At 41.2% G+C, this 14,970-nt stretch overlaps 1 protein-coding gene across 2 annotated transcripts in view; it reads right to left on the reverse strand.

The window, feature by feature from the left end:
* ATP6V1A (ATPase H+ transporting V1 subunit A) overlaps window positions 1-14,877 on the reverse strand; it is a 30,750-nt gene extending 15,873 nt beyond the window's left edge. Inside the window, exons 1-3 of one of the 2 annotated variants that reach the window (XM_086760668.1) lie at window positions 14,835-14,877; window positions 2,585-2,679; window positions 760-888 (exon numbers count right to left, since the gene is read on the reverse strand). In XM_086760668.1, coding sequence (XP_086616794.1) covers window positions 760-888; window positions 2,585-2,666 — 211 coding nt within the window. In that variant the 5' untranslated portion in view covers window positions 2,667-2,679; window positions 14,835-14,877. Of the gene's footprint in view, window positions 1-759; window positions 889-2,584; window positions 2,680-6,142; window positions 6,275-14,834 lie in introns of those variants that run through there. The other variant, XM_010115691.2, reaches the window with a different exon arrangement.
* Between the last annotated feature and the right edge of the window lie 93 nt (window positions 14,878-14,970).

Consider the following 14,970-nt stretch of genomic DNA (forward strand, 5'->3'; position numbering starts at 1 on the left):
AAGAGTCACCAGTTCACCATCTAGCTCCACAGCACAAAGCTTTGGGAGCCAGCAAAGGCTTTTTCCTAGCCCCCACAGACACACAGAGCCAACTCTTAAGTTTAAAAAAACATAAGAAAATAAAAATATATATTAAAAAAAAAAAAAAAGGTCTGGCTTTAAGTTTTATTACTTTTCTGACATTCTCTCATATATGTGCAAGAAAATACATTTTACATTAACTAGATTTTAGAATACAAGCTGCATCCCAGCTGGACCAAGATTCTGTAAGCACACTGCAGAAGCAAAAAAGTAGTCTATCACATCTGGCAAAATGCTTGTGCCCAGAAGGCAGCATCCTGCCCACTTTACATTTCCTATTTAAGTGTTACACAAACATAGTTTTCAAAAGCAAAGAAAAGAAATGCAACAAATATTGCACGGTAGTTTTGCCATTTATAGTTGACATTTCTTAAACAACTTCCTTAAGAAGAAGCTGTAGTATTTAAATAAAAATGAACTTAAATTCTAAGATACTAATGATTTTATTTCCACATAAAAATGAAAAAGTTCTACTCAGTACACAGCCAAGCAAGGTAAGATTTATCTCAAACCCATCAGAATTTACAAAAGATGTGCAGAACAGACATTTTTGCCTGCCAGCATCAGAAGTACCAAGTGCTGGTCCCAGCCAGCTTTGTTCATCACCTGCACCCTAATCACCATTGTGTTCTGGACCACGCAGTTTGGCAGACCTAGAGGGATCAGTGAAAAGGATACATGTTTCTTCATACACCTGGACAGTTGCCAAATCACCTTCCAGTCGGATAATTTCCCCCACCAGTTCACTGTGGCCTACTCGTACCAGCTCGTACATAGCAGCACCTGCCATGTTGCATGCTGTGACCACTGCAGAAGACAGGCACATAGGTGAATATTTTTCCTGTGGCTCAGGAAATAAACTGATCAGAAGTTAGTAAGGACTGCACAGCATAAGCCTGGTATTCACCCAAATCAGAAGCACATTCTTAGGATACTTGGCTACCACAAATCCTTACATTGCTAGTTTAAAAGCCAAAAGAAAGTTTCCCTATACTTTTCACACTGTTCCTATGTGCTCAATAAGAGGACACGATCAGAATGCAGTAGTTCACAGACAAGTGACGCCATAATTTCTCTTATCTATCTTGACAGATGGCGAATGTTTAGGGTTTAAGACACGCAGTGAACTTTGACAGACATGTTACCTAGGCACTTCTGCATTTCAGCTAGCTGGGCTGCATTCCCATATGACTAAATTAAAAACATACAATAAAATGGCAAAAGCTCATCTGATACCTGGTAGTTACATAAACCCGTGAGAGGTGACCAGTATTTTCAAGCCATTCAAACTTCAGGTCACCTTGGTAGCATCTGGATGCTAACAAACTATTTCCATGCCTAGATCAAGCCAAAGTGCCTGCTAAAGGCACCCTTGCATCTAATACAAGATAAAAAGATTCCCTTTATCTAGAATGGAAGATGCCTACAAAGCTTTTAAAGAAGCAATATTTTTGATATTTTATTTTGTACAAAAGGGATGTGTATCTTAAGTCATTTAAATTAACTTTCAACATCACGTTTCGGGCCTGAAACCTACTGTTTTGAGTTAGATTTCAGCAGGTCATATATGATGGCTAGCTGTTTTAGGACAAAATTTATTATATCTTTAATACTATAAAAATCATATATTTACACAAAAATACATTTTCCAGTTTTCAGGAAAGAAAGCTCTATCAGTTTAAAATTGTTTTTAAGTATCACTTCTGTAGTTAAGGAATTGGCAGTTAAATAATGGACATTTATTTAGGTAGACACAAGCCAAGTGAATTTCTCATTCATTAAATAAGCTGTATTAACAAAAATATATGCTATTCTTCTGTTCTCACATTCCTATCATTTCCTCCATCTCTTGAAAAGAATGCAGGAGGGAGCAGAAAAGCTGGCAGAGTCTGCACATAATCAAAAGCTGTTACCGTTAGAGTTTGAAGAAACTACTTAAGCTGATAAAGAAGGAGGAAGAGTTCTCCTTCTCCCAGCTGCACTATTGCCACACTCTGTCACCTTCCCTCACCCTTGCAGCTCCTTGCTGAGCTCCTCCAGACCATGCTGCAGTAACAAGGAACAGCTTGACACTAGCAGGGGACTGAGCATTCCGGACAGAACAGGGTCAGGCTGCATTTCAGTGACAACGGAGTATGTGTCTCGCACCCTTTCAGAGAAGCTTAATACACTGGGCCTGCAGATTTCTGACTGAGTGGCTTTATCTCACCCAGAAAGTTTACCACCCTTTGTTTCTATTATTATTATTCAGCCTGCTTCTGCTCATTACATCTTTAAATAAGATTAATTAGCAGGAATATCTTGTTAGTATATTTCTTAATATTTTATCAGACTAAGACATAGATCCTTCTTAAAAAGCCGCCCTGGAAAAAAGAAAGATAAAAAGCCTCATGCAAGCGCTATACTATACTTCTCCACTTCCAAATTCATTTCCAAGTGAACAAGATTAACAATACACTAGATGAAACAGAACCCAAGATCTCCTTTAGAAAATAATACCTACCAGGTCCCGAGACTCCATGGACAAAGCCGACAAAAGCCTCTCTGTCCTCATCACGGATTTTGGGTAGCTTGGAGAAGTCCATTTTGCCTGTTCAACTGCACAGAAGGAAAAAGATAAAAGAGTCAGCTCTGAAGAACACACACATGTAATAAGTTAGTCTTCTTCCACCTCTGCTTGTTTCCAGGCAGAAAGAATTCTGAACTCATACAGCCTGAAGCACCTTAACTACACTGATTTTAAAGCTATAAAAAGTTATAAAGTAACCAATTTAAATAAGCAATAAAAATAACATCCTCTGTTGCAGAAACACAGGAGTGGAACATCACTCCATAATACGCTCCCCAAAACACTGCTGAGCGAAGCAGTTACACTCCAAAAATGCCATAACACCATTCGACTATTTTTAAACCCAGCAACAGGATATTTAAACAACGGAGAATCTCTTCTGTCTTCCACATCTCATCTAGCCTCCTTCAATACATGATCTTGAGTGAGCAAGGGAATATCCTGCAGCTCTTCTACTGCCCCCAGTCTCTAAAAGGCAATAGTTAAATATTAATTGTGAAAATTCTATCTTTGCTATCTCAAGCTGTTGAATCAGAGTGTTCAGAGGAAGAAACACATATTTTCACAAGCACCAGCAGGCAAACATGCAACTTCTCTCTATATGCCTCACTGCTAGGTATTATGCGGTCTTGCTCTCAATGCAACCCATGGAGCATTACAGAACAATTGTGCTGAATAAAGGCCAAAAAACCCAACATGCAACAGTTAAACACTGACATCTCTTGCTAGTAACTGTTTAGAGAATCTAAACAACTGGCACAGGAAAAGCTGTTTTAGAAACAGACCTCCTCGATCCATGTTTGTCCTGTAATCAACAGTTGGGCTGTCCTATGTCTGGTGCCGATAGGAGTATTTAATGGTTTTACTTTGTCAGCTCTTATCATGCTTTGCGTTACCTTGGAAACTGACCAGCATTAGAGAACTGTAAGGCAACTCTCTACTCATTTCTGCTGTATTGACACACTTATGATACAGGACTGGTGGAAGGTGTGGTACAGCAATCCCAGCATACAGTGTTCTTAGCATACCAACAGGGCCTTTTTGCAACAGCAGAAGTCCATGGTTCGGTAACATGAACCGTGTGAGGCATCTATTGACATCCACAGCTGTTGCAAGAAGTTTAACCTAACCCAGCATCTTCTGCAAAGCAGGAAATAGAGGCATACTCAGGCCTGAAAACTTGCCCCGTGTACAACGAGGAAGACAACTACATTGCCACCCCTTCCACCATCATTAAAGGATGCTTTTCTGCTTGTTCTTCAGGAGCAGCAGGTAGCTGGCATTTGCTATTCTTAAAACCTTAGGAGCGTTTTCCAGCTTTTTAATACTATACTACAAATCCTCTGCCCCTCAGCCTCTTTACCAATCTAAATGCTTTAAATCAGTGGATCTGCTCTGCAAGAAAAGCATCTCCAATGATGCCAAACTCCTATTCATCCTGAAGGAATAGCTTCTTCCAGGCTCCATGTCTCACTGTGTAACATGGCTACCATTGATTCATTTCACAACAGCCACTCCAACAGTTGATCATGACTCAGTCACCACCAGCCTGAAGTGGAACTGCTAACTGCTCTCGAGCTCAAAGGCTAAGTCAGATATCTGCGAGATCCCTCTGTTCTCCATAATGCTAGTTTATCCTTTAAGCTGCCTGCTGTTTAGGCCCAGAATACAATTTTAATTTCACTGCTTATTTCTCAAAAATCTCTTCTGAAAAATGGCAGAGGGGATGTCCTTGTAAAGCAATCTGCAGTTCCTGAGCAGCTGCTAAGAGTTGGTTCTGATTAGACTAACATAACTACCTCATATTTTTTTGCTTTTAACAGTTAAAACACTGCAAAACTCAGGCACAATTACTGTTCATACTGAAAAAAAAAGCAGCTGGTCTTATAAATCCACCCAAAATACTTACTTCAACATACCATACAGAACAATCCCTGGAGTCCTACTACCAAAATCTTCTACAGAAGCACAAAAAAAGAGAGAGCTATATCAAATTCTCATAACTGAATTAGTGATGCTGTTTGGCAATTAGACAGTACAGGGTCTCATATGAAACAGTCAATTTACAAAGGCAAGGAAAAGCAGGCAGAACACTGCCTAGTTTCAATTTAAATTAACTTTTTTTCACATTCAAAACCTGCAGGTCAGCTGACTGCCTCTTGAAGCACCCATTTATCTCTTAGGGACACAAATAAGAAGCTCAGAACAGTCATTCTGCAGTTAAAACAGCAACATCTGGACACCCAGCACCTACTGCTATTGTTCCTGTGGCTGCTCTGCTCCCTCTATCTTCCTGTAGCCACCTTCCTGAATGACTGGCCAAGCCAACTAAGAGAATGAGGTTCCTCCACTGGATCACCTAGCAACAAACCAAAAAACCCTGTCTTTGTCCTGATCTTTAGCATCTGCATCAACTGTTTTCAAAAACAAACCTATTAACTATTCTAAGTGTAAAAGATGCAGTGAATTCTTCCTCACCTTTGTTTCATCTTCTATATAAACCTCCAAACAAAGTACACGCAGTCTAAAAAGCCAGCGCTCACTCAGCCAAGCTGACCTCTTTTTTAAGGGGCTACACATCTTTTAACATTGAATACAAATTAAGGAAAAAAAAAAAAAAGCTATTATTTGTCTCTGCATAGTTTTCTTCTGCTTGTGTATTAGCATTACAGATTTTCATTTTAGATGGAAAAGTCATTGAGGGCTTAAATGTTGCCTTACCTGCTTCCATGTTATGTCTCACTGCTAGTACTCAGATGAAACAAAATTCCCTAATGCTCGTCAGAATTTGCTAAACATAACATCATGTGTGTGCAGACAGCATGCACTTACCCAAGAAGCCATGGTAGCTAGCCATTTTAGAAATCTATAAAATGAGCTCCTATAGCCTTTCAGAGGCCTCTTGCCAACACAGGATATGGGGCATGATATGCATTCCATTCCTACAAAAGTACACTAACACATCTACACAGGGTATTAGCTTAATTTGAATTCTTTTATGAGCAAAGATGCATCTTGTATCCTTTACAACTTATAAACAGGAATTTTCGTCTTAAATAGTTCAACAACTGAATTTGAACATGCTTTTAAGCTCTAACACGTTCATATTCCACCTAACAGTGCCAGAAATGAAAATATTACTTACCGCAGACCACCTCTGACTGAAAGGTGAATTATTCAAGTAATTTTAGAATCATACAAGGGACAGTGACTCGAGTTTTGTATCTTGATTTCTCCCCAGCACAGCAATTTGGCTATAGAGTAACCTCAAAAATGGAACTCTTCTGCTCTCAATGCTAGAGAAACCTGCTTTCTATTGCAGTTCCTTGTTTTTGCTTCAAACATTTGATCAGACCCAGAATTTACACAACAAACTGCCTTAAGACAAACATCTCTTCAAAATTAAGACTCAGTAAGATTTTTAGAAGGATCCTTCTTACAGCAAGGAAGAAAAATCCATTACTATTTTATCATATAAACACAGATTCTTACCTTATTTTGCAAAAACAGGGAGGAACAAAAATCCACAGGCCCAATGGAAGCAAAGCCAGAATTCAGCAGTTAAGCACTACCACTTACAAAATAATTGTCCTTCCAGTGCCCCTACACAGAGGGATGAGAAAGCCTGCTGCAGAGGGGAAAGAAATTTCTGACACACAGCAGAGGCATAACCACCTGACTTGATGAGTCATCAGTCTCTCTCTCCCACCAGCACTGAGGAATGCCGCAATAGCAAATCAAGATACCCAGAGCCCAGCTGAACTCCCATCTGTGCCATCCTTACTGCACAGGACCAAGCATAAGAAATTAGAAGCGGCATCCACATTGAGGACCTCCTACAAAGCCAATAATCCCAGCATCCGAAGCGGTATATACCATGACATAAAAATCCTTGAGAGATGCATGCTTTCTGCTGGGATCTGTTTACCTACCAGTCCTCCTGTGTAACATATCTACACCAGCGCGTGCTCTGTTCTGGAAGAGCTTAACAGAACAACCGTTTTAACAACAGACTGCACAGGGAGGCGCTGAAAACACTGCAATACTAATTGCTTGAGTATGTAGAACAGGTATTGATTCTTCCCAAAACAGTGAGTCTTGCAGGACTTACTGCTGCTAATGTTAAGAGCCCCTTCCCCTAGTTAGCAGAGGCATTGATGCAACTGCTCAACATCCAACACCTTAGTGAAGCAGATTGATGTGCTACCTTGAGTGACAGCTGCTAAAATCAGTTGTTGAAGATTGACAGACACAGATATTGTCCCGTATGTCATACAGGAGACAAGCAGCTATGCGGTCTCTCCCTCAAGAAGCCATGAGTTGATGAGTTCCCTGCAGTCTTCACAACTTCTCAAGACCATCTTTGCAAGTTCGAGTAACACATCAAACTGGCACAGAAGGTTAAATGCACTAAACAAAACCATAGTAAATAGCACAAGACCAGCAATTCAGACGCAGCAGCATTACATTAATAAGTCACCAGTGCTAGGATTCATTTTGCTGGAGTAACTTTGAACTAAGGTCACAAATTTTACTGTATCTGAAACAGACTAATGTGTTCTGCTCAAAGCAAGCTACAGCAGGCTGCTCAGGGCTGTGTCCAGTCAGGTTTTGACTGGTTCCAAGGACAAAAACCACACAACTCTGAGCAATCTGTTCCAGTGTTCAGTCATGCTTACAGGAAAAAAATGTTTTCTTACGTTTAAAAGGAATTCCCTACATTTTGGTTTGAGCCCACTGTTTCTTTTTTATTTCAGTAGATATCACTGAGAAGAGTCTGACTCCATACTCTTTTTCCCTCCCATCAGGTATTTATATAATTTACATTAAAATTCGCTGAGTCTTCTCTTACTGAGGCTACATAATCCCAGCTCCCTCGTCCTCTCTTCATATCTTCAAACCCTTAACGGTCTTTGTGGCCGTTTTCTGGGCCCACTCCATTAAGCCATCTCTTTCTTCTACTGGAGAACTCAGAACCAGACACAGCACTCCAGATGTGGTTTCCCCAGAGCTTAATCAAGGGGAAAAACCACCTCCCTGAATACGCTGGCAGCGTTCTTCCTAATGCAGCCCAGGATAGTGCTGGCTGCCTTTGCCACGAGGACACATTGCCAGCTCATGTTCAACTTGGTATCCACCAGGACCTCTAGTTCTTTTCAGCAAAGCCACTTTAGAGCCAACCAGTCCCCAGGCTGTAGGAGAGCATGTGGCTATTCCTCCACAGGTGCAGTACTTGGCACTTCCCTTTGTCAAACCTCATGAGACTTCTGTCAGCCTATTTTTCCAGTCTGTCGAGGTACAGCAGAACAGCCCTCTGCTACATCAAGTACCTTCCAACTCTTATCATCTGCACTGTAAGGAAACCAGCCAGGAGTCACCTCCTGTGCTCAACACAATGATGTGGCTTAGTCTTCTCTTCACACAGACATCAAGAAGCTAACTGTACCAATGTTCTGGCCATAAGCTCCAAGCTAGAAGTATCAAGCTAGTAAACTCAACAATATGGCCATTCTTCCGTTTAATTATTCACACAATTCCAGTTGCCACAGAGCACTTTGAGGCCACCTCTACTCTTGATAGGTCAGGAATCTGCTTAAGTGATGCTCAGCTAAATACTGTGGATCCATCTGCAACCATACAAGACAATTCATCTTTCATACACCTTGTTTCTTGGGTACTATAAAGGCCCTTCCTTTCACATGAGGCTTGCGACTCAGCACACGTACAGGTAAATCTAGGTGTATTCAAGAAAAGAAATAGGAAATAGAAATATGCCACCACTGGCACCACAGCACACAATGGCTACAAAGTGAGACATCACAAGCTCCTACTCCCTTCTTCCTCAAAACACATGGGGACTTACCTGTGGGTATGCCAATACATACAAGACATATTTTAAGCAAACATCACTGCACACAAGCAAAATATATATAAACTACAATTATATTTAATACATATATGGAGCATAAGAGACTATCTCCTACCAAAAAAGATGGGATGTGAAGTCTGTCCATGCAAGAAGTACCATCACCAAGCTTTTATTCAGAAGCTTTGGAGATTTCTTCAGTTACTCCAGAATGGGAACAGAAAAAAAGTCATGCTTGAACATGACCAAGAAAGCCAGCAGCAGCGATAAACAAAGGCCAGCAGGGCATTCATTGCATAACCGCTTTGACCCACTGAAGATTTGATCAGCTCAGTAGATAACCAGCCTTATGACTTCAAATGCATTTGCCATGTTATATCTAGAGTCTGTTAAGATCCTAGTTTTCTCAATTAAAATACTTCTCTTGCTACAGAAAGCAACTTTGTCCATGTGAAAAAAATCTTCATCAGCTGACTGGTTATACGGTACAGAGTTTTCCATGATAGGGTTTTCTACAACAATTCTTTCCTCTCGGCCCAGAAGGCTTCTCCATTAGAGCTCTAGAGGTGGAAATGGCTGAGTCTCCCCTTATTTCTTCGTTACTACGTGGCTTCAAAAGTTTCCTACTGCAAAAAAATTGACATACCTTTCAGCCTCCTACACGTCCTGCCCCTTTTCTTTGGCTTGATAGACTTTCTCACAAAAGAATGATCTAACGTAACTGAGATCCAAGTCATAACACAATACTAATACAATATTCATTTCTGTGTTCCATAGTGGTGGTCTTTTATCCTGATGCTGTTATCTAGCTGCTAGGGCTGAAAAGTTCTGCAGTCATCTGCTTAGTGCAATGCCCAGCCATTTCCTCTAGACAAGTAACATTTTCATTAACCTCACTAACATTACTGCAAAGCTAAAATCCACTCCTGTTTTTATTAAGTAAAAGTTACTCTACTTTTAGTTGTATTAGACATTGTTACTTGAAATACTTTTTCTTGCTCTAACCTTTAAAATGATAAACATCAAAATGAGATTAACACAAAGCTGTACGCAATCATAGCAGCAAACTTTACTATAGTTCGGCAGAGTCACTTCTGACTAGTCTGAGATTCTTAACTCAATAGTCAAAAGGTGTGCAATTTCATAAAACAACTACTGCTAGATTTGTAAGTCAGGCTCAGTTTTACATGCAGAAACATATTAGTAATTTAGGCTCATTAAGACACTAGCTCCTCTACAACCTAGCCCCCTGTCTCTAAATGTAATAGCTAAAATACTGAGCAGAAGCTTGGAATAAGCATTTCACCATTACGCTTACTTTCAGAGCTGTCTTTAAAGTTGGGATATTATGGAATCTTCAGTTTATTATGTGAGGTATTTGACAGCTAGTTTGAAGAAGTAAGTTTGCATGAAAGTCTTTGAGAAAGATGTAATACTTCTACCAGATAGAAGTACTTTTTTACAGCACTTTGGTGTAGTGAAACACCTGGTTGGAATCACAATACACATTGGCATTGGATTCCAGTAAAAGGAAATTAAGGCGAGGTCAACTTTTCCTGTAATGGAAATGCTTTAAAGCAAGTTAAGCCACATTTGGAGATTTTACGTTCAGTTACTTGAACTATTTACAGCTTCTTTAGACTAGCCAGAGCCCCTCCAACATATTAAATTTTAACACTGTTTAAGCTATGTATTGTGGTGGTTATCTGATTATCTACAAAGTGATGCAAATTTATCTTATGATAGGAAAACCCTCAAGATTTCAAGGATCTAGAGGAAATGCACATGACAGGATTGCCTTTTTAGAAGTCCTTACCAATGTTATCTGCATTTAGCCAAAAATATAATTTTAGGTTTTTTTTTTCTGAAGAGTTGCTTTTTAAGGTATTACTTTCATAGTGAGAAACAAAATAATGATATAGCGTAACAATGAGAATAACCAAATGTTTCTCCCACTAACTGAACTTCTCAGAAGATGTAGTTTCTTTGCTAGATTAAAATATTTAAAAATAGGCAAGTAATTCTTCAGGCTGTTAAAGGACACTTGCGTATCTGAAAACTTTTCTCCAGCTGTAATAAACTATTTAATAAAGGCAGTTTTCTCTCTATAAAACCAAAGCCTTTTGCTTTCCATAACCTTTCTGTCCCTCATCACACTCCACCATCCCAACCACAACAGGACTGCTCTTCATGCTTAGGGCACAGAATGCAGACCAGCAGTACAGAAATTCAGATCACATATATTTTACATATCTTAAACAGCAACAAACCACTCCCAGTAAGCAACCATAGCTTATAGCATCCTAAAGGTGGGACACAGCAAGGGGAACACTGCATCTTCACAGAGCAGATTTCAGCATTTTTCTTGGGATGCCATCTGGCAGAAGGAGTTAGTTGGACAGACTGGTCAGCTGAAACTCAACAGCACACCAACATTTCAACTTGGCCATACTTAAAATATGAGCGATCATCAACTGATTAAGAAGAACAAAGATAAGGCTTTCACATTACAGAGATACCCTCTAGGAACATCGCTTCTCTCAAGTATTTACATTTGCAATGGGTCTATTTTCAGCAGAAGTTTTAGTTCATTTAACTGTTCAGCAGGACAAGTCTTGGCTTACTGAGGTAGCAACAGTCTTGAAAATTATTCTTCTCAGAATTAAACAGATGTCAGACTGCTAATGCAGAAAGACCAGTGCTATCAAAATATAAGCATGATGGCAGCTGCCCATACTAGTCTTAGTACTTCTAGATTACTTCTGATTTGAACATTTTAGGATACTCACAACAGATGCTCCAAAACGCTGTGAACTATGACAAACTTAAACTCTCAACGGGGACCATGCATGTGTTAGATCACCATCAGACAAATTATTTCTGAAGAAAGCAAGTGGTGACAATGACATTTACTGTTACACAAGCTCAGAGGAGTACAAGCTGATGAACCAAGAAAATAAATTCAGCAGCTAACACTGATCTTCATTGACTCGCAGGATTTATCCATATACACTTTACTGGTTTTCAGAGTAAGTTTATCATTTCAGTAAAGACAGAAATCATAAAGCAAAGTTTGTCATAGAAACCATATAGTATATGGAAGTCTAAAAAGCTAGCAGCAAATGGTCAATCTTTCTAAGAAGGGGGGGTGTTTAACTTTGGGAGAATTTGACAAACACAAGAGAAATAAATGCATAGATGAAATAAAGTAATCAAACAGAAATTATTTATAGTATTGTAGGACTTATTGCTATCAGATATGGCCAAACACAAGAATTCAGTATAAGCTTAGCTGTCCACTTTCAAAGGAGAGGAAGGAGTGAACGCAACAAAAAAAAAAAAAAAAATCCTTTTCAGAACATAAAAGAAGGTACAACAACAACCACCAGATGATCCAGTCTAAGTCAGTTCTGCATGTTGGACCTTGAGGTGATTACTGGTTTAATGTGTACATGAAGAAAAGGTTGGAAAGTTTAGACTCATTCTGCTTCCTCCTGCTGGAGTAGATCCTCATTTCTCTGTGTTCAGCTGGAAGGCTAAAGAAGTCACATGTTTTAAGATAGTGAGTAAGAGCAAACGAGCATGATATTCCAGTTGACTACATCATCTGTTTTCCTTGGTATAGTTCCATTCTAAAAAAATCATGTGGATACCATTATTCAACAATATCTCAATATTTCCAAGTCTAAAATCCCCCACTTTTCTTTGTAACCAATGATACAAGTATGGAGGAGAGAAATCTATTTCAGTTCTAGGCAATGTGGCGCATTGGTTTTGGTATGTGTTTTGTTTTCTTAAAAAAAAAAGAGAGCAAGAGAAAAAGAAGTGCTATTACTTGGTCAGCAACAGCATGCAACATTTTATGGTCAACCCCAAAGTAACCAAAGATATCAACTAAGTTATCCTGTAACTCTTTTTAAAAGAGTAATTACGAACATGGCCTTAGCTCACAAAAAGGCAATTTAACAGAACAAGGGAAAAACATTGGTAAGAATTTTCAGGGCTCAGGAACTCAAAGACACAGTATGATGTTATCAAAACACAAGAGGTGAAGCGTGGTGTCACTAAATGTATCTCCAAGCAAATAATCTAGTAATCTGCTGGTCTATAGAGGCTTTGGGTGGCAATGTGTAATACCAGTACCCATGTGTGTCTGGAAAATATATGCACAAAATCACACTGGGGGAAGAAATTTAGGCAACAGAAGCATACTGAAGTCTGCAGACTTTGTAAGTCTAGTGAGGTATATCACAGTTAATATATACTTAGACCAAAATAAAAGCTAAATTTAAGCTAATGCTGTACAAAAATTAAGCAAATAGTACTAATCGTTCACTTCTCAGTCCTAATATTAGTGCTATGTGTACAAAATAGTTCTTGATTTGGAAAATGGAAGGCTGCATTTACAGGAAACAGAGATCTTGTGTTACTATTGCAACACAAGACTTCAACACCCATTTGAACAGTCAGCTGACGCCAGCAGTCACTTTCCAGTGTTGCCCTAATTTCTCCTTCCTCGTCCTCTAAAGTTGATGTCTGTGATGGTTTATAATTTTTGAATGCCTTGTTTTGTCCCCCGATTATAGAATGAATACTATTTTTTTTCCCCACATAAGAGAGTAAAACTGTTTTCAAGACAACTTGGCCTAATAAACTGATAAGCACAGCAAAAATAATCTGCAATATTTTTGGTAACTCAAAGACATGTAGACACTGATCTCACTTCACATATTCTTAAGTAGAAAATAATAAAGTGCAGATACTATTTAATAGTTACGCTCGCTGCTCATTGAAAAGGCCTTTTAAAGTACCATATAGAGAAGCCAAACATTCAGCTGCTGCAGATCTGCAGAGCACCAAAATCAGCACAAATACAGCAATTTACAATATACTGAGGATCTGCCTCAGTTATTCAAACTTCCACTTGCAAATGCCAACCTACACTCCACACCTTCTTGCTGAAGTGCTACAAACAGGTGGGCCAACAAACCACCTTTAGCAGCTGTCAGCAGGTTTTCCTCCTTTTCCACTCCCTCTCCACTTCATCAAGTGGTATTAGCATTTGTAATACCACGCTAGATCAAATAGCCAGTGTACTTTGCTGAAGTATTGCATTACAATGAATAACAATCACCAAATTGCATTTATTCCCAGCTGGAGTGCAAATTCTCTGAGAGAAGGTATTAAAATCTTAGGAAGAAATAACTTTGGGCAACTGCATTGAATGGATAGATCTTGACACATATGTGTCATACACTCCAATGTCACAACTATCTGTAACACGTACAATATCACCCAGAACCCAGCCACATAAATTCACTTAAAGACAAGAAAGAAACTTTAAGTGTGATGTTTGGAACACCTCATCTAAATCAGGATTTTGTCACTGGTTACAGGAATATGAAACATATTTGAGTTGTCATCAGTATTTTTAACTGCAAAACAACAGGTGAGCCCTTTCACTACAGAAGAGTTACGGTCAGAAGCCAGTAGCAGTGTTCCTGTTCCACAGCTTTGCTGCTCACTTACTGCTGGGCTACAGTCAGGCCACGGAAAGATTCAGTTCCACCCGCCCAAGATGGTGGGGTGACCCGGCACAGAAACCCAGCCAACTGTCACCGCTTCTCTTTATAATGGATTCTGGGATATCCCTGGGTCATCTCGTTGGGCTTCTCTGACAGTGCTCAGCAGGTTTCTTACTCGGGGAAACCCTACTCGGGGGGCTGCTTTGCTTTCCAGGCCTTTTCCCGCCTGAGGAACAGGACCGGGGAGAGCACGGCCGCCGCCAGCGGGCTCTCCCGCTGGGAAACGGCTCCATCCGGAGAAGGCACGCAGCGCCGCGCGTTACTCGCTTCCAGTCGGGAGCCGAACAGGCGGCGGGCTCGGCCCCCGCTCCCAGCGCGGCCTTCTGCCCTTACCGCGCCGCGGACAGGCGGGGGTCGCCCGGGGGCCCTGCCCGCCGCCCAGGAGACACCCGCACCGCAGGGCGCTTGTGCGGGTCCTGCCGACCCCTCGACCCCCGGAGGACTCTGCCAGGCGGGGGCGGCCGTTGGGGGCCGCGCGCGCGCTCCCTCAGAGGGCGGTTCCGCGGGGAGACCGCGGCCCCTCCCGGGCAGGTAACGGCCGCGGAGTGGGGGGGGGGGGGGGGGCGGGAAGAGAGGTGACACGACCCCCTTCCCTCCCCCTTTCACCAGGCGGAGGGGAGGGCAGCCGGCGGGAGGGCAGCCGGCGGGCGGGCGGGCGGGCTTAGGAAGGGAGGGGCAGGGGAGCAGAAGGCGCGGAGCAGAGTTGGGGGAGAGCGGGGCGCAGATGCCTCACCTGCAGCCAGCGCCGGCACACCCGAAACGCGACTCCCTCCTCCTCCTCCTCCTCCTCCTCCTCCTCCTCCGGCGGCGCCGAGATCAGCTGATGCCGGCCCCCGCGCGCATGCGCCCCAGCCCACGCCGGAAGACGC

This window comes from Chlamydotis macqueenii, chromosome 1 (assembly GCF_036417535.1).
Source record: "Chlamydotis macqueenii isolate bChlMac1 chromosome 1, bChlMac1.mat, whole genome shotgun sequence".
NCBI classification, from domain to species: domain Eukaryota; kingdom Metazoa; phylum Chordata; class Aves; order Otidiformes; family Otididae; genus Chlamydotis; species Chlamydotis macqueenii.